Source organism: Muscardinus avellanarius, assembly GCF_963383645.1.
Source record: "Muscardinus avellanarius genome assembly, chromosome: 1".
NCBI lineage: Eukaryota > Metazoa > Chordata > Mammalia > Rodentia > Gliridae > Muscardinus > Muscardinus avellanarius.
The window spans coordinates 112,388,732-112,409,444 of record NC_137786.1 but is presented as its reverse complement, the minus strand read 5'-3'; the positions used below and the strand labels follow the sequence as shown (position 1 = coordinate 112,409,444).

The window sequence follows — 20,713 nt, the reverse complement described above, 5'->3', positions numbered from 1 at the left end:
CTTCCCACCCACCCCCCACTAGCATTTGTTGGCTTAGCAAATTTAGACTTAAAGCAAAATGAGCTTCTGCGTTTTCCCCTCTGTGCTGTTGAAGGTTCATCAAGGAAAGATGAGAGAGATATGTTTCTTCATGTCATGATTCAGGCTGCAGCATTGTTCACTTGTGACTTCTATTCTTTTATGAATTGTATTAAGTCTCACCCAACCCAAAGAACCGCACATTATTGTCCTTGCTTTTGTGGTTCACCCTGTGCCCTTGGAAATCCGGATCTCGCTTAGTATGCTCCAGTTGTGGGAGAACAGCGCCCTCTTGTGGCCAGATGGAGGTTCTTTACAGCAGCAAACAGGCGGACCTTGATTTTTCAGGTTGTGATTTTTCTCAAGGAAACAGCTCCAAATAAAATTCCCTCTGTCTGATCATCGCACTCTTCCAAGCCAATAGGAGTAGAACGTTTTTTGCTAAACGTCTATTTAGCTCTTGACAAGAGCTAAGTCTATCTTAATAGATTATTGCAGTGGCCTTTATTATTACAGCTGAGGTGGGAGCTGCTAAATTATAGTGGCAGAGAAAGATTCTTTTTAGCATCTATTTAATAGAAGAAGGCACATCCTATTTCATGTGATTCATGTGATGTGCTATTTATCCACAGAGGGCGACAGATATATTGGAAAACACATAATTTGTTGGCCTTGTCTTTCATGGACTTCTGAGTTGTGACCTTAATGAGAACATAACGTCTGTAATGTTGCTGCTATATTTCCAAACTGAGTTTAGAATGCCTGAATGTGCTATGTAAAACTTTGTAGCCCTGTTTTCCTTATTAAAGGTTCCTTACTGTTCTCTATTATTATAATTATTTAACAGAGTCTAGCTTTGAAAATAAAGAATAAAATTCTTTCTTTTCCATATCCCTTGGGGTGCCAAGAACTGCTATGTAATATCCTTGCTGCCTGCACTTACTGCGCTCTGAAAAGGACCCCATACCCCAAATCCAATCTTAAAAATGGCAATAATAATATCTACTCTACAGGGCTGTGGTGAAAATTACAGCTAATGTAAGTGTAAGGGCTAATTTAGGTTTCTCAGTGTTTCTCAATTTAAGTTTCACTTAGCACTTCTCAACAGGGACATTGCTGGCTTCTTCAGCAGGGCAGTTTTCATGGTGCAGGGCTGTCTGGAGCAATGCAGGACCTTAAGCAGCGCAGTGATGCTCCCGCCTAGTCATCGTGAGGGCCACACACAGCCCTGCAGCCCTCTCCCAGGAGGGAGGGGCTGCCTCGCCTTGGAGTCACTCAATGTCTTGGCACACAGTAGGCATTGTGACATACGCTGCTCCTCGTACCCTTAGCTCTGCAACAGGGTGCTGCGCAGGTTTGCTCTGCCGCAGGAATACCCCTAGGGCTGCTGAGGCCCCGGTGGCCTCCAGTGAACACAAGCAGAGTCTCCCTAGCTCAGGACCAGACCCGGGACTCTTGCCCGCCTGCAACGGGGCTGTCCTGACAAACCCATCTGGCCAGTTCCAGTTCAGGTGCCTTAGCTCAATGAGGGAGCAACTTTTTCAGCACATACTACCTGAGGAGCAAAACCCAGGAATATTTTCTCAAACAAGATTCCTCAGATTCCAGGTCCCTGTGTGAGCTTATTTGTTCCAAGTTGGGGCTACTCCGAATGTGTGGCTGGAGTTCAATTGGTCATCTAGCGAGTATTTATCTGTACCCATTGTGTGCCAGGCCCTGTGCTGAACACTTGCATTTATGATTTCATCCATCCTTCCCACAGTCCTGAGAGGTTGATTTTATCCCTAGTGTACGGATGAGGGGAATGAGACTCAAGGAAGTTAGTTGACTGACTTCAAACCGTGCTCATTCCCACCCCTCCTATTGCGCATGGACAGCCCCTGTGTGCAGGGCTTACACACTGTAAGGGGTTGGGGCAGCACACAGCAGGGCGAGATGTGCACAGCATCCCAGGAAGCACACAAAGGAACGGGGACCCCGCCCACCCATGGGAGTCACAGAAGGCCCCTGGAAGAGGTGAAACCTGAGCAGATTTTTGAAGGATGTTGTGAACGCTTCACACTTTGACCTGAGGGACGTGGGTTCCAAGCAGATGGACTGGCACATCCCAGAAAGGTGGCATCCTCTGAGTAGTGGGATTAACCTAAGGGCTGGGCAGGAATGACAAGTCGTGTGGTTGGAAACCACAAAAGATACCTAACCAGCTTCTCTTCCAGAGCAGACCCATCCCCCAGTGAGTAACCAGATTGTTTTCTTTTAGCCAGGGACAAGTGGTGGCCTTCAGACCCCCAGGTCATATCAGAAGGGCTGTACGCCATAGCGGTTGTGCTGAGCTTCTCTCGAATTGCCTACATCCTGCCAGCCAACGAGAGTTTCGGGCCCCTGCAGATCTCCCTGGGGAGAACTGTGAAAGACATCTTCAAGTTCATGGTCATCTTCATCATGGTATTTGTGGCCTTCATGATTGGGATGTTCAACCTGTATTCTTACTACCGAGGTGCAAAGTACAACCCAGCGTTTACCACGTGAGTGTTCTGTGGCCCTTCCGTCCTGGTGTTCCTTGAGAGTCTTCCAGGTGCTCATGGCAGAAACACAGGTTTCTTTGAGCGTTTTCAAGGTTAAAAGTAATCACTCAGTTGGGTGTGGTGGTACATGCTTGTAATACCTGTCCTTGGGAGGCTGAGACAGGAGGATCACAGGTTCATGGCCAGCCTCAGCTACTTAGTGAGGCCCTCCACAACTGAGTGAGACCCTGTTAGAAAATAAAGAATAAAAAGTAGGGCTGGAGGTGTACCTCAGAGGTAGAATGCCCTTGGGTTCCATCCCCAGTACTGCAAAAAAAAAAAAAAAAAAAAAAGTAACTTTACTCAAGGGTGGCTTAGAGTTCAGGTTCTGAAGTTGGAATCGGGTTAAAATCTTCACTTTGCCACATTCTTTGCCTACTTTGAGCCCTCAGAATGTGCTATATTCGCACAACGAAATTCTATTCAGCCATAAGGAAGAACAAACTTAGGTCATTTGCAGCAAAATGGTGAAACAAGAGAGCATTCTGCTACCATCAGCCAGTCTCTGAAAGTCAAGGTCACATGTTTCCTCCCATAAGTGGAAGCCAGAGAGAAAATGGGAGACATGAGGAACTTCAAATAATGTAGAGAGCCCTCTAGAACAGTGAGGGGCTGTGGGAGAGGAAAAAGGAGGTGGAAAACAGAACAGTTCACTTAATAACGATGGCGAACTATGAAGGCGTGACTGTCACCTTCACTTACGTGTACAGGAGGGGAAGAGGGGTGGGATGTGGAAGGAGATACAAGAGCTGTGTGTGAGTGTGCACGAGTGTGTGTGTGTGTGTGTCGCATTGACCCTCACTAGGGTATATAATTGTAGTGCACTAATAAAATTATGATAAAAATGGGGATGATGATAATAACTACTTAATAGGATGGGGTGAGAACTCAGTGAGATATTGCCTATGTTGTCTAGAGAACAGCACCTTGCCCTCCAAGGGAAATGCACCTGCGGGGCCGGGGAGCACCTCTGGGAGGAGGACGAGGCACGTGTGGGAAGGCCTGGGGGAGGCTTCCCTGGATCTGGCATGATGGACCTCTCCAGAGAGCTTATATGGAGACATCACACCTCAGAATAGCCCAACAGGATGAAAAGAGAGAACTGATCAGTCAGATCTTCCCCATCTTCTGTCTCTTGTGAGTCACATCTGTCAACTCACCTGCCCTTCCAGGGCAGCCCTGAGGCAGCCATGCCCACAAGCATGGGGAGTAGGTGTGCAAATGGCACAAGTAAGCAGCTCTTCACATATTGCTGACACGCCAGCACCTGTGCACAAGCACCAAGAATGTCCCGCAGCGTCATGTGCTTCTGCAACTGGAGAGGAGGCCCAGGCCGGGGAGGCTGGAGGCATATGACCTGGGTATGAGGCAAGGCACTGCTGTGGGGCCCCAGCCAGCCTCCAGGAAAACAAACCCATGGAGGCCGAGCCAGAGGCCTCCAAGCCTCTGTCCACAGGGACCCAAACCCTTTCTCTCTGCAGGGAGCACCAGGCTGGCTCCGGGAGGGCTGCCACTGTCACTGAGCAGGGTCTAGTGAAAAAGTCTGGCAGGACCAAATTTATGCCCTAACATAGGCATTTAACTAGCTGATGACCTTAAGCCTTGTGTTCTCTGAGCCTGTGTCCTCAACTGTGAAATAAAAATACGACTTCCCATCCTCTCCCTAAATACCTCCTAGATAGAGGTAGTTTATGTCGTCTGAACACAGTGTCTCCTGCCTAAGTTCTTCCCCAGACCCACCCAACCCCAGGACTCCTCCTTGCCTTCGCCAGCCTCCTGCTAGAATCTCGAAAGGGCATCAGGTCTCCAGCCATAGCACAGAAGCTGGGACCAGTAGGGCTAAGCACTTTGTGACACTTGTCTCCAGGGAGTGCTCAGTGCCCTGGCACTTTTTCAGTCACTGGAAATGGCTCTGAGCCTTAGTCTCAAGGATCCCTGAGCAAGTCCCACCTTGCAGTAGGGGGCCTCACTCACTCTGCTTCAGGAGAAATTTCCCCCAGAAAGAAGATACTTGTGTCTAAGAACCAAGTACAATGACTGCCATGCTGCTCAGCTCAGAACCAGGGGCCACGCTGGCCTGCCCGTGGGGTGGCCCCCGTGCCACTGAGCCACAGAGGCTCTTACTCTCTGTGGCAAGAAGGAAGCCGTCTGTGTGTCCACAGAGAGCAGGTCCAGCCGAGCACTGAGAAATGCACCCGAAGGTCCAACAGTCACTCGCATGGTGTGTGGCCATGAGTGCACTCTGTCACTCCCCTGAACCTGGAGGTTAGACAGGGTGGGTTATTTGCCCCTAATTCACTGTGTGGCCTTGAGCCAGTGCTTGGGCCTTGATTTCCCCAACTCTGAGAGGATGAGACATCCTGAGAGAGCCAACCTCACAAGGTTGGTGTTAGGTTCCAATTAGAAGAAATGGGATACGTAGAGTGCTTGGCTTAAAATAAGTCTACAATAAAGGGCAGTGGTGATACTGGAAGTGGGGGAAGGGAGGGGAATAAACAGCAGGCAGCGATGCCTGGGCACTGGCTTGGTGCTATTTGATCCTCTCCGGGCAGTGGCCCAGTTGACAAACTGACCGCCAGCTCAGGCCAAGCATGTCATTGCATCACCTGGATGACTTATGTGTCGCTCTGATACTCAGCCGCTAACTGCTAAAGGCAGGGAATGAGCTGGAATCACAAAAGCAAATTTGCTCTAGATGTGCTGAACACGTCCACGCAGCATGAGATGCAGTACTGTTGGACATGAAGACATCAGCCGAGAAACAATCGCTCTTACCGCCTTCATTTCAGTCATGCAAAATGCCTTGGTACAAAGTACTTGCCCACTAAATGCTTTATGAATGAGAATGAAGGAATAAACATGAGAAATGAAGCCAGACTGAAGGCGGCGGGATAAGCAAGACTGGGCACCTGAGGGTATGGGCTTCTGTCTCATCTCTGCTGCCCTGGTTGCTCTCTGCAGCCCTTCCTCGCTCCCCTTGCAGGGAACCTGTGTGAGCCCGTGGGGACGTGGAAAAGGCCATGACTTAAAGTAGGGCTGATCTAGTCAATTCTCAAGCCGATGTGGTCCAGCTTACAGAAGGACTAAGGCAGGTGGTCTGAGCTGGTGGTTGGGAAGTCATGGGGAATGGCAAAGCAAGACAAAAGGCCAAAATAAATAAATAAATAAATAAATAAATAAATAAATAAATAAATAAATAAACTGGCTCCTCTGTGCTGCGAGCTGAGGTAAGACTTCCTGGACATGAAGGAACAAACCAAAGAGAACCCCAAGCTTTCCAGGGTGGGGCAGAAGAGAGGGGTCCAGCAATTGCAGTGAAGAAAAGCCATCGCTGTGGCAGATCCTGAAATAGGATGTGTAGCTGTAAATAGGACTTTATTGAACAGGAAAAGTCAATAGAGCAGTGAAGTGGAGAGAGGAAAGAATGGGTTTTTGTAGATGCCATCTTTTACCTTTTGACTGCTCTCTGAAGCATGGCACCCCCAAGAGATCCCCTTTGATAATAGAAAATCAATGTGAGGATTAATGAGACCCGTGCTGTAGGGGACTCAGAGCTCTGCTGATGATAAAGGCAAGCGACCACTCAGGTGCATGCCTGCTCCTGGCCCCCCCTCGGCTGCCCACCCATCTTGGGTCTTGCCTTTGTCCACCCAGTGAGTGACAGCCTCCTGTGGAATTTTGAGCTTATAGAGTAAGACAGGGCCCCTCTCATCTGAAGACTCTGTCCTACAGAAGGACAATTGGGGTTGGAACATGCTACAGGAAATCCTTTACCTCTGCTTTTGTATTTTGTTTTTGTTTTGTTTTTTAGTACTGGGGATGATTAAACCCAGAGGCATTCTACCTCTAAGCTGTACCCTCAGGTTCCCTTTTTTCCCCCACTAAGTTGCTACGGCTGGCCTTGAACTTGGGATTCTCCTACCTCAGCCTCCCAAGTACTAAGATCAAAGATGTACACCACTGTGCTTAACTTTGAACCAACTACCTGCAACTCTGCTTCTTCCATGGTCAAGGGAAAACTGGGTTTCTAAAGGCTGTTCAAGAGTTTGCTTTGAAAGGCAGCTTCTAGAAACCTAGAGAAAACTTTCTTACAAGAACCCTGTGGGCTGGCTTGGTGAGTCCTGCTCCTCTCCATAGAAGAATCTGGTAGTGGCAAAATTACAGGAACAAGAAGACTCTTTGTTGGGCTTCTTGCTCAAGCAGAAGAGAGACCCAGCCTTGACCAAGGTGTTAAGCAAGTTCTCAGAACCAAGGTAGACAGTAAGCTTTATCCATACAAAGGGGTGGCATAGGGTTGGGCTAGTATTTAGGAAGGTTAATCAGCTTTGGGTCCATTTCAAAGGTGTGTTTTCCTTTCCTGGGTGAGCACTTTAACCTTGAGTCATCTGAGTGCCAAATATTACTCTTATATTGAAATAATATACTATATAAACATCTCTGTCTTGTGATAAAGACGAGTTGCCACTAAACTATAATTTTGTCTCAAAAGGAAGGGGTAGGGTAGACATTTGAGATGAAAGATAAGAATAAGATTTCTCTACCAGCTGCAGCCTCCAGCCCTTAACCAAGCCCTGCCTTAACTCCTAGTGTGTCCCAGCTTGGGTCCCAAATCTCCCTCCCCACACCCAAAGTCCCATCTCCTCCATTCAGGGAACCTCAGTGAAGGAACTAGAAGAAAACAGAGGGACTGAACTAGTTCACCCCAAAGTGTGAATAAACACTGCGTGAGCAGCTGTAACTGAGGTCAGCAGTCCTCACGCCACACCAGAATCACCTGGGGAAGTGCCTAAGTTTAGGATTTCCCTGACTCCACCTCTAGGTAGGGCCCAGAAATGTACATTATTAAAAATGCCACTGCAAGATTCGAATACAGATAGTATTAGGACCACAGGATAAGAAATGTGGGTCCGATCTAATCTCATCTTTACCCTGATGAGGAGATGGAAACCATGGTCAGTTCTGTGCATTTCAAGTGAGGAGCTTGTTAACCTGAGCGAGTATCCTGTTGGTAGACAGGTGTTTTTTTTTTTTTTTTTTTTTTTAATCATAAGTCATTGTATAGGTAGCCAGATCCAGCAGGAGTGCGCCCCCAGTCATATGCTGGACTTTTCATCTGCCTTCTATTTCAAAACTAAGAATTCTCTCAGAGGTCTGGGTTGTTTTTCACAGTCGCTTTCATGACAGGAGTTGGCCTCAAGGGGGAGGAGTGGGACTGGATGCTTGGGTGGGAGAGCCGGGGCCTGTCTGGACTGACAGATAGTGCACCTGCTGGCAGCTCATTATCTCCAAGCCACTTCCATTACAAACTGCAAATGACCTAAGGGGTTGAAGAGAAGGTGTTCTGACCAGTTTATGCTCTCAGAGTACAAAACCAAAGTCTCCCGAGATGTGAAGGAGGAAGTAGGGAGAAAAATAACATCTTTTTCAAGAAAGTCTTTAAGAAAAGTTTTCAGTTCAGACCATTAGGAGTTTTGTTCCCGAGGATATATTTTTTATTACATCATGGAAGCTGTAGAAAAATAGATTTGTTTTTTGGAGGTTTGTTTTATAGCCAGCTTTGCTGAAATGCATGTGTTCCACAAAGCAATGGCTTCCTGAGTAGAGGTTATATGGAAACTTTAGGGTCTCGGCAGGCTCATAAGTGTTAGAAAAAGAGAAAACAAATGGTCTTTGGCTTGTAGTAACATGCATCTGGGTGAGAGTGCATAGAAAAAACTGCCTTTCTTATACAATCGTGTGCAGCCTAACAACAAGGTTATATTCTGAGAACCCAAACACTAGGTGACTTCGTCATTATGCGAGCATGGACAGAGTGCCCTTACACAAACCTCGATGGAATGGCCTACTACCTAGTCCATTCCACTGTTGACAGAAACATCATTATGCACCATATCAGTAAAAAAACAGAATAGACCCAGAACCCACATGTGGAAGGCTAACAGAGCATGTCAGGAACCCTGATCCCACTGTGGGTAAACCCAGCCTCCTCCACTTAACTCTGACTGGAGATTAAATGCAGGTTCTGTCCGTCAAAAGATGATGCCAGCCAACCTTTTCTATAGTCTGCCATGGAGTCAGCTTAGTAGCATAGCTGGGTTGACACTTTTCTAATAAAAAATAATACCTCTCTTAAGATCATTCTGTCTCCCCAGGAATTATTTTAATGGAAGGAGCTTCATAAGTGGTAGGCAAAATTAGAAGCTTCTATTTTCCATGACAGTTATGGAAAATTTTCACCCTTTATAAGGGAGGGATTCATATGCCCACCAGGAGCAGGAGGCACTGATTCCACCCCACCAAACCTGTCTGGGTCACAGAAATGCCAGCTTCTTCCAGCGATCCTAGAGGACACAGGGCTGAAGGAGAGGATCTTGAAGCCACTACCCACATACACCTGGGCCTGGGACTGCTGCCTGCCATGGACTGGCCAAGTCTGGAGACCTGGTTCATGTCCTCTTGGCTCGTTGAAATCAAGGCTCCAAGCATTCCCTGTGGAGGCAGAAAGGGGCAGTAAATGCCATGCGCTGGACAATGTGTTATGACAAACACACACACACACACACACACACACACACACACACACACACACACATCTGCCCCCTCATCTAATCCACACTGTTGACACAGATGCCACTCTAGGAAATGAGGCGTCCAGAGGCACTGGACTTATCCAAGAACCCTTGCAGATTGGTTGAAAAGACAATTGTTCTTCAAATAATCACAGAAAAGAGACATGTTTGCAAATAGAACGTTGCACAAGAAAAGAAGCAGAAACAGGGGCAGCTCCAGGGGGACTGAGCTGGATGCACTAGGACGCGGGGGCAGGAGCCAGATGACAGCGGATGTGTTACTGCACAAAAGCAGCAGCGTGGGGACAGGACAGAAAAGCCACCGAGGAGGTAGAGTGCATGGATCTGGCCACATCAGGGGTCCTGCTAGGGCAGCCAAGGCTGGGCTGTGTCATAAAACTCACCCAAACCAATGGCCTATTAAGAGAAAACAGGGCACAAAAGACTTTGGCCCAGTGTCATTCTCTGTGCAGAATGTGCTGAAAATGTTTGCAGGTAGAAATGTGGAAGGAAGCCAGGCTTCCAGGCTTCAACACAGGACAGATTTCCCCAGGTTCCCGGGTTGGTGTTGAGACGCAGCATCCCTGATACAGAAGCCCCATGGACTGTAGCTTTTCATCATTCTTTATTACATTCTGTAATCTATCGCCTCTTCTTTTTGTCTTAGGAATCCAAGTTAGGCATAGACTATTGCAGAGTATGAGAGAGCTTATCTTTTTGAGCCCATTTCACTTGGAGCAACTAAACTAGCAAAGAGAAGTTCTGAGACTTGATGGACAAGGCCAAATGGTCAGTGATGAGGCCCAGGTCAGGCTCAGACAGGCTGGGTAACTGGAAATGATCTCATTGTGCCCCCACAAAGGTGTTTGGATCTAACAAAGTTCTTGTCTTTGAATAACCTCTTAACAAGCAATAAAAATATACTTTGTTCTGGGCTACTTTAGAAGAACAATTCTGTTAAAAACATATAAGCCCCCATAATACAATATTTATTTATGCTTTTTTCGTGTTTATTCATGACATAGATTTTTTTTTTTTTGGAGGGGGTGGATGGTGCTTTGAATTGAGCCCAGGGACATTCTACCTCTGATCTACACCAAGGTTTGTTTCATTTTTACTTTGAAACAAGGAACCACTAAGTTTCTGAGGCTGGCCTTAAGTCCAAGATCCTCCTGTTTTAACTTCTTAAGTGCTGAGGTTACCTGGATGAGCCACAACCCCTGGCTCATGACATAGATTTTAAAATCCTGGTACCTCTGAGTCTCTGAAAAAGACTGAAAACCACGGGTTTTGAGGGTAGAAGCCTGGTGCTATACTAGAAGATGTGCTCCTAGAGAGATGTGTTCATGGCACATCCCCCACAGCCACCATCATGTTCTCTGACTGGAGCTTCCGACAGGAAATGCTCCTACCTCTATATTCAGTGAAATTCAGTTCTGGGATGAAATTACTGTCACGTTTCTAAGTGGCAGTATGACAGGAACTGGGCTGCCCAGAGGGGTTCCAGAAGGTGGTAGAAGTCTGATAGCCCATGTCCTTGAAGTCTCCAGCCAGATGATTGGCTTTGACCATTGGTCCTACAGAAAGCCACTAAAGGAGAGGACCGGATCTGATTTCTACTTGTAAAGAGTTCTTCGGGGAATGAATTGCAGGGTACAAGAAGTCTTTAGTTGGATGCTAGAGTCTATTGTAGTTAAGTAAGGAAAAAAAACTAATACTAGTAATAAATTAGCAACATTTATTGAGCAACTGGTATGTGCCAGACAGCTTTTTATATACCTCACAAACATCCTATTAATTCATTTAACTCTTGCAATAACCCTATAAACTAGATATCATTAGTATTTTCCCATTTTCCTGCTAGGAAAGAAAGAATTATAGACAGCTGTTATTTGGCCAAAAACTTAATAGTCAAACCCAAGTTTTCCTGGCTCTGGTCCTGCACTCTGACCCACTCATCAACTAGGATACTAGAACCAGGGAACAGGGCGTTGAAATGTGCGCCAGACGCTGGGAAAGGTGGCACACACCTGCAATCCCAATACTTGGGAGGCTGCCGTGGGAACTTAGGCTCTCAGCAGCCTAGCCAAACCCTGTTTCACAAAGCAAAACAAAAAGGATTGGGGGCATAACCAGGAAGTAGAAGGCCTCTAGGTTTAATCTCCAGAACCACACCAAAAATAATCTCATGGCATCTGAGATTTATTCATTCACTCATACAACAGATGTGGAATTTCCTGAGCACCTTCTGTGTTTAGTCCCAGGGGTGAACGTTCCACTCTGCCCTCAGAGAGCCCTGAGCTACTAGAAGCATAGTGTTTGACCCTCAACGTAAAGAAATCCAAACTGCACTGGCTTTGCCAATCCCAGTTGTTGGACACGGATTCTCTGACCAGACTCCTTTCCTTCTGGACTGCCTAAATCAAACTGCTCATGTAGGTACCGGAGCCAGCCAGCAAAAGTACGGGTTCTGAAGAGAGGCGTGAGGATGAAGAATTTAACTCTGAGAATTTGATTCTCAGAATATTTAGTTTATTCTAACGTGTGGGGGGGGGGGGGCAGCCTACTATCTCTACTGGCTGACCCCTGCTCCTGGGTCAATATCTTTACTAGTCGATGACTACTCCTGGGTCAGTATTCTCCATTGGGCCAAGGACTACTCCTGGGTCAGTATTCTCTATTGTGCAGACACTGGGTATTTTTTTTTCCAGAGGTATTTATACAGTTACAGGTCAATCAACATCCGCATGCTACCACCACCAGAATACAATAGAGACCAATCCAAAGCACATATATTACAGATAGGTTAATCAGTACCTTCGCGCCATCACCATCTGATCTTCTCCCAGACCTTTTACTTTGAACTTTCCATGAGCCCAAACCTTGTTGACTCTGGGCGAAGGACAGTCAGCTGAGTCAGAAATATTAATTTAGGGGAAAGCCTTAATGGCTCCCCACATGTAGGACCCAAGGTAGACCCAGAAAATGAGACAGGACAGGTCATGGCAGGGTGAGGTTCAGACTTCCTCAGGCCTTCAACTGTCTTGATGACCTTCCCCACGCCTAGTCTCATGGCTTTTGGTCTGTAGGTCTGACCACAAAGGAAACGCAGCCTCTGCCAAGCTATTTCTCCACTCCAAGCACCTCCCTGCATCACCAGCCTGGGTGGTGGGGAGGCATTGTTTCCCCTGTGGCAGAACTCTAGCACAGCACCAGCTATTGTCTCAGAAACTTCAACAGCCTTTTGAGATCTGATCCTCCTGCTTAATGTTAGCCTGCTATGTGCAGCTCTGGGTAGGTAACTGAAGTGAATTGCAGGGTTGGGGGGTGGCATTCTGAAGCAGCAGCAATTTTCATAACAATTGCCCTAAATCCTGCCTTGTTTATCGGTATGTTCTTCTGGAAGCTCATCCACAACTGCCTCTTCAGGCAACATGTTATTAAAGTCTCATTAACCAGGGCAGACAGACCTGCTAGAGAACTGATTACCTTATCCCTGCTTTCTGCATGACAGACCAGCCTCGCCTCCCCCCCCCCAACGCACCTCCACCCTGGGAGAGAAGGCTGAATCTGTTCTATTCAGCGTTGCTCATAGGCACTGCCGCCTTTCCTTCATTAGGAGCCTTTCTTATGCTAGGGTGGCCTATTGACTAAACTTCAGTCCTTTCCACCACAAGCCAAAAGCCAAAAATAAAAAATAAAAAGACAGCCTGGGCTGGAGAAATCAGAAAGAGAATTTGCATGAAATCAAGGGTTTGTGACGATCTTTGCAGATAGAAAGGAAAATGCAGCTTGTTCAGAAAGTCAATAAGCAGCTGAACTGTCACTTCTTTCAGCCTGTGTGGAGGTACCAGGGAGCTGCTGCGTGTGCTCCTGGGACGGCACCAGTAAGCCCAGCACCTCCTGCAGCTTTGCAGCACTCTCTCAGCTCCTGGGGCTTTCTTTTAGATGGGACTTCCAAAAAGACAGAAGCATGTTTGTTCTGGACACCACCTCATTACCTAAAACAGGACAGGGCACAGAGTCAATAAATAAGCAAAGGAAGCAGCATAATAGCTGCCAACTGCGGGGCTCTTGTTCTGTAATTGTACATGGCTTTCTCATTTAATCTTCAGAGCCACTGAACACGAAGGTACCATTTCGCCTATTCCACAGACAGATAAACTGAGACTCAAATGGGCTTTGTAACATGCCCAAAGTCACTCAGCCAGTACATGGTGTGGCTGAGATGTGAACCCAGCATGCACCGTTGCCCTCTTACTCCTTCAGCAATTTCTGTGACGCCTCCTGTGATTGACAGAGTTGAAGGAATCAGTGGCAAATTCTGTGGCCAGGATGGGTGGCAGGCGATGGGGAGCCAGGGGCCATCCTGTTGGTTAGGACCCTCAGGCTTAACCATTCCACCAGCTGTTGACAGTGGTAGCTTTTGTGAGATGAGTGGCTTCGTGGTAAACACCAAGTACTCTGATTCCAAGATCCTTTCTTCCTGAAAGCCAGCCCAGGCCTCCCCAGTGGCAGGTCTTCCGCCCCATGCTCTGCGCCCTACCGTTCCTGAACACTGGGAATGGCAATTCACACGTGACTCAGGACACAAGGGCCCTCCAAGGTCTAAGCCCTTGGGATCAGTGGTGTATTTTGGCTTGTTTCTGACACCAGCCTTTCCTGACCATACATTCCTGTAGGCCTCCAAAGTCAAGCTAACAGGATCTTTTCCCACCCAGGGAGCGAGGCTGAGTTTCCTTTATTTTCTGCCACCTAGTATCACCAGCATGGCAGCTCGTGTTAATTACTGTGGAGCCCCTATCACCCTAAAAAGCAGCAAGTTTTCATTGACGTTTTCTTTCTGTTTTCCTGTCCCTCTTTATGTAAGAAGGGCATCATCAGCCAGTCACATCTGTAATCCCAGTATTTAGAAGGCTGAGACAGGTGAATTACAGTTTCAGTGCATGGTAACTTAACAAGACTTTTATTTTCAGAATAAAAAATAAAAGCTGAGCATGGTGGCACATGCTTGCAAGCCTAGTACTTGGGAGGCTGAGACAGGAGGATTGCAGGTTCTAGACCAGCTCAGAAACTCAGTGAGGCCCTCTGCAACTTAGTGAAATCCTGTTTCTTTCTTTTTTTTTTTTTTTTATTTGCGGGTCTGGGTATGGAACCCAGGGGCATTTGACCTCCAAGCTACACCCCCTGCCCTATTTTTTAATCTTTATTTTGAAACCGGGTCTCACTGAGTTGCAGAGGGCCTCACTAAGTAGCTGAGGCTGTCCGCGAACCACGATCCTCCAGGTTTCAGCCTCCGGAATGCTGGGATTACAAGCGTGCGCCACCACGCCCGGCGAAATCCTGTTTCAAAAGAATGTGCTTCGGTTCAATCCCCAGTAGGAGAGAGAAAGAAAGGGGTTGGGGAGGAAGAAAGAAAAAAGAAAGAGAATGAGAAAGGAAGAAAGCAGGTTGTGGGTACAGCTCAGAGGTAGAGCACCCCTGGGCTCAATCCCCGGTACCAAAGAAACAAAAATCAAAACAACAAAAAGGATGCCATCCATTGTTTACATAGTGTTTGCAAATACAAATTCTATCCTCAGTCTTTTGCCTTATGTTTTATTACTATGTTTTTGATACATAAAAGTAAAATTTGTGTAGTCAAATCTCTCAATATTTGTAGTTTCTGAAACTTCCTCCAGCCCAGAACTATGTAAGAAATACAAAAAATTACTGTATTCTAGCTTTTGATCATGTAATTTGGCTTTTCAATTCCATTCAGAATTTGTCTAGTTATATGGTATAGAGCTAGGAATAAAATATTCTAAGCATTGCTTAGAATTTATCCCAGTTAATTGAACATACCTCAGCCATTAATTAAGGTCCCCTCTACCAAAAAAAATCAACAAAATGGATCTATTGAGTTAAAAGACTGAATGCTGTTGCCCAGAGGGATGGATACCAACGAAAAATCCAAGAGACCCAAATGGTGACTATAGCCATCCTGGGTGATTCAAGCCAATACACCAGTCTTCTCTTTAAAGGAGGGCTTTGTTGCTTGACTCATTTTGCTTAGTCCTTATAAAGAATAAACAAGAGGCATGGCCACTGTCCCTTCAGAGCTCGTAAGAGGTTGTTAGAAACACAGATTGGCTATGATCCCTTCCTGGACAACCAGTGAAAACTGATTATTTCTCTGGAGGAAGTGACTTTCACTCTGGCATTCCCCAGAGTCAGGGCCCCTTAATTGGTCTCCTAAAGATCACAGCTACATCCAAGTCCAGAGGTTAATCCCTGGACTCTAGAATGGAAATTAAACAGGTGTTGAGTAATGAACATTGTTGGGAATACCGAAAACAAATAGGTTGTTATTCCAAACTAGATTAAATGTTCTCACCTGGGGGTCAGGCAGAGGAGAGGCAGAGATATAAGTTTAGAAATTAGTAAATTTGTGTGTGCGTATGTGTATCTGTATCTGTGTGTGTTTGTGTGTGGTACTGGGGTGTTAACCCAGTGGCATTCTACCTCTGAACTACACCCTCTGTCCTTTTTTTTTTTTTAAGCAGGGTCTCACTAAGCTGTAGAGAGCATCCCTCGGTTGCTGAGGCTGGCCACAATCCTCCTGTCTCATCCTCCCAAGTACTGCCACCACATCTGGCTTATAAATATTCTTTTACCACAACACACACTGCTTAATGGGCTAGCTCTGCCTCCTTCTGACTATTGACCTAGAATGTCTAAGGCACCAAGGATAATCAGGGCTCAGCTGCAAAAGTCATACCATGAAACAAGTGAGAAAAAGTAATGCACTGTGGATCTAGGCATCTTTTACCTAATCAAAATTCACAAGGTTTTCCCTGGACACGTTCTGTATTTGCTTGCTTCATTCGTGTCTGCCAAGGGTTTGTGGGGCGCCCCAAGGTGTGAAAGGAAATGGATTTGACCAAAATATCTCTCAGTCACAAGGGTTATGTACTTCTTAAGTTGTTCATGGCAAGTACATGTTCCTGGGCCAGCACCTGTCTGTGCAGCCCTCCCTCAGACCGTGTATCCTCTGGCTTCCACAGATCCTGCCAGGAATGGAACACCTGTCAAATAGATCACCTTCCTTCATTCTCCATCCACCTGGGATTTGTGGCTGCCCCCGGGGTCTTGGATTATCTCTGTCAAGGTTCCCATCCAATAGGATGGTAACCAAAAGATTGTTTAGTAATGGAAGATGATACTGTGATGAATCTTGCCATGTAGTGAGCATCATCTTTTCATACAAAACGGGTGCTGCATCCCATATATAGAAACCATTTTCCCCTTTCTTACAACAGTATCATGGGCTGGGTCTCTGCAGTAATAGCTCAGTGCCCAGTCATTACTTCAAAACCCAAAATCAAACTAATCCTAACACTAAAAAAGAATGAAGCCAGGCGTGGTGGCGCACGCTTGTAATCCCCGCGCTTGGGAGGCAGAGACAAGAGGATCACACAGGTTCGAAGCCAGCCACGCGCGCTGGCTTAGGAGACCCTGTTTCCAAATAAAAATGTAAAAATAGGTCTGGGAGTGTAGCCCGGAGGTAGAAGGGCTTCCAGGAACCCCAGTACCACTAAAAAAGAATGAAATAAATGTTCCAAAGTCACAGCTTTCAAAGAATAAAAACAAATGATGACAACACAAATGTACTTCAAATATCAGTTTTTCAGACTCTGGGATGCATAAGGAACAAACTGAACAGCTGGCTGCACACACACACACATGCACACACATGTACACGTGCACACACATTCACACACACACATACACATCCTCTCTCTCTCTCTCTCTCTCTCTCTCTCTCTCTCTCTCTCTGAGAAGAGCTATAAATTCATGTGAGTCAAGAGTGGATTTTTAGCCCAAGTGACAAGTACTAGTATTTTTGTACATCTTGTCAAATAAATATCAATCCTTGAGAGACACTGACTTTTTTGTTATTGAGATCTAGTTAATCCTGGCCTTTTGTGGGTGAGTGTTGAAAATTTGAAATGTTAGAGACAGGGGAAAAGTCCTTTCTTTTAATAGCATCAAAAATTTGAATGCAAACTAGAACTGCATCTAGCCGCTGGGATTTTACCAGACATCTGCATGTTCTCCACACAAAATCCAGCTTTCAGATTGGTTTCTATGTCATAAACCTGATACAGGGCCATAAAGTAAGGAGTATGAAATGTACTGGGACCTTAGTTTTAAAACCACTGTATTCCAGGAACTTCAGAGTTTCAAGAAGGTCAAAGAACAATATTCTAAAACCCAGATCTTACCCGAGCTGCTCTCAAAGCATGTGCAGCATCCACCAGAATGAGCTGCCGAGGAAGATTTGCTTAATAAGTCTCAAGAAGAAACATTAGCCCTGGTATTTAATTTTAGATGCTTAATTAATTACAGCAAGATCAAAGTGAAAGAATAGTGGAAATGGAGGAGGGGGAAAGAGAGGGTTGAGGAAGGAAACAGACCAAATAATATTATGTCCATATGTGAAAGTATTACTAACAACCTTACGAGCACGTATGGGGAGAGGAGAGGGGAGCAGTAGGATGCAGTTTGGAGGAAACCAAACCAAGAAATGTTATGTGCATATGTGAATGCATCACTTTGAATCTTACTACAACATATAATTTTATTACACCAATAAAATTATAAAAAATAATCAAAATGATATCTCAGCCAGGAGTCCCAATAAATGGATTGAATTTAAAAAAGGAAGGGATGGCCATTTCTCATACTCTTCCCAAGTCTTCTTAGAAATTGGAATGCCTCGTTATTACTGAACCTAGGCACCACCAACCCACCCCAGCCCTACTCTAGGGGAACCAGGACAGCCTGGGCAGGGCTGTTTTTATTAAAATTTGGGCCATCAAGAATGCATAAAAAAGACTGTTTTTTCCATTGTAGGGTTGAAGAAAGTTTCAAAACCTTATTCTGGTCCATATTCGGCCTATCTGAAGTGATCTCAGTGGTACTGAAATATGACCACAAATTCATAGAGAACATTGGCTACGTTCTCTACGGGGTTTACAACGTCACTATGGTGGTCGTACTCCTCAACATGCTGATAGCCATGATCAACAACTCCTACCAGGAAATCGAGGTAAGGCCAGTTCATTGAAATTGCTCTCCTTCCCCTGGGGCGTTGACGTTGCTGCCACAGCATCGAGCACAGTAACCTCAAAGCCCATGCGTTGTTAAATGTGAAGCTAGAACAGCAAACACCACGCATTCTTCATGGACTGCTTTCAAGATGTGCCTGGCCGGCATTGCCACACAAAAGACCCAAGGAAAGCAGAACAAAATGAGACCATGGCTACTGTCTCTTCGACAGGTGTCCCCTAAGGACGTCATGCAGGTGGCCCACAGCACATCAGAATGACTTGTCTTAATCCCACTCCCCCTCTGCCTCTCACATGTTACTTACTAAGTACCCACTATATGCCAAGCCTGTGCACCAGTGCTAGAAAGATAATGAAGACACAGTCCCCACCCTTGAGAGTGAACAGTCCAGTGAGAAAGACAGACTTGGCAAACAATAAATAACATTCCAGAGCCAGTACAGCCAGGCAGGGGGGATGCCAAGCAAGGAGGGCTCTTCCAGAGCTGATAAACCAGAAGGCCATTTGAAGATAAAAATAATTTTACCATGTAGATGAGGGGGTCAAGAGAAGATATCAGGAAGCAATCTGTCAAACTTTAAAATGCAACAAACCATTAAGTTATTGATTGCAATCTTGCTTAGAACATCAAGACATTTTAGAAAAACTAAATGAGCATTAATACGAATCTAGCTAAATAGATTTTGATGCATCTGAACCATAGGATATTATGCAACTTTGTTTTGTAAAAAAGGATGTTTATGGTAAAAGGCCTCCAAGTTATAGTGTTATGTGAAGAAAAATCAGGTTGCAAAATAATGTGTACAGCACACTCTGTCTTGTAGAAAAGAAGAATAAAAGGGAATTTCTGTGTGTGTGTGTGTGTGTGTGTGTGTGTGTGTGTGTGCCCTTGGGTTTAATCCTGGGATTGAACCCAAGGGCAGTCTTCCTCTAAGCTACACCCCCAGCCCTTTTTTAATTTTTTTGTTTTGAAACAGGTTCTCACTAGTTGCTGAGAGGCTCGTTAACTTGCCAAGACTTTCCTTGAACCTGAGATTCTCCTGTCTCAGCCTCCCCAGTACTGGGATTACAGGCATATACCACCATGCCCAGCTGGTGATACACATTTATTTATGATTGTATAAGCATTTGAAAAAGAAAATCTGCTAAGAAGGTCCATAAGAAAGACATGACTGAGTGCCTGCAAGAGGTGGGGTAGGCATGGCAATTCTTTCATTTTCTTATACTTTAAAAATTTGTTATCATTTTACTTCTTATGAAGATAAATATAATTAGCTAAAACTTAAAGCACAATAAAGCACTGTCACCCATTTACTCCTCTATTCCAATTATAGGAATATATCCATGAATAAATGTGATTGTATATGGATGTTCACTAAAGGAAAAACTTGGAAATAGCCCATAAATATCATATAATATACCTTAGAATATTATATAGAATATTTTATGTATGCAGTGAGAAAGAACTCTCTGTACTGACACAGAAAAATTTCTCCAATATTATTAAGTTAAAAAAATGCAAATTGCAGAAAAATGCAAAGAGAAAAATCTTGTAGAAAGAAAAGATAGAAGAAGGGTATTTCAAGTATGCTACCACACTCTTTACCAAGACATACTCTGGGGAAGGGAGTAAAGGAAAGAGTTAATTGGAAAGGTATTTTTCACATTTGCTTGTTACTTAAATTATAGGAAACAATTTTATGTATATTTCTCATATGGAAAAAATAAAGATCCCTGGTCTTTGCTTGCTAGGGCTTTCATAAAATAATAATAATAATAATAATAATAATAATAATAATAACAATAATAACAATAATAATAATAATAATACAACCCACAGTGTGGCAAAGTATCAGAAATATATTTTCTCATAATTCTAGAGGTTGAAAGATCAAGGTATTCAAAGGGATGGCTTCTCCTGGGGATGGATTCTAAAGCCCCCCCCCCCTCTCTCTCTCTCTGGCTTACAGACATGGCGTTCCCGCTCTGTTCTTACAGGGTCTTTCCACCAACCTAATGGATTAGGGTCCGGCCCTGATTAACCTTAACCACCTCTTCAAAACCTCCATGTCTAAATAGAGTCACATTCAAAGGGGGGGAGGGTTAGGGCTTCAACACATGAATTTTGAAGGGATGAAATTTCAGTCCAAGCCAGGCATGGTGCACACACCTGTAGTCCCAGTACTTGGGAGGCTGAGACAGGTGAAAGGAAGGGAGGGAGGGAGGAAGAGGAATTCAGTCCAAGAAAAATAGTATTCCAAACCTTAGGAGTAGGGTGCCTCAGGGCAGGGAAAGGTTCAGAACTACAGGACAGAGACTGAGAGAGGCAAAGAGGGAAAGAGGCCAGACACCAGGGGAAGAGGCAGGCAGGGTCCTGAAGTCTTAGCTGCCCGCTCTCCACCATGGGAAAATGCACCCTTGTGTGGATGCCAAACAACATGTATTTTTA

General features: G+C 45.3%; 1 protein-coding gene across 1 annotated transcript in view; it reads left to right on the top strand.

Annotated features, from left to right (window-relative positions):
• The window catches only part of TRPC7 (transient receptor potential cation channel subfamily C member 7), a gene marked incomplete at both ends in the record, with an annotated part of 165,134 nt that overhangs the window by 129,448 nt on the left and 14,973 nt on the right, over positions 1 to 20,713 (top strand). The window contains 2 exons of the mRNA XM_080714164.1: positions 2,279 to 2,543; positions 18,050 to 18,245. Coding sequence (XP_080570290.1) covers positions 2,279 to 2,543; positions 18,050 to 18,245 — 461 coding nt within the window. The remainder of the gene's footprint in view (positions 1 to 2,278; positions 2,544 to 18,049; positions 18,246 to 20,713) is intronic.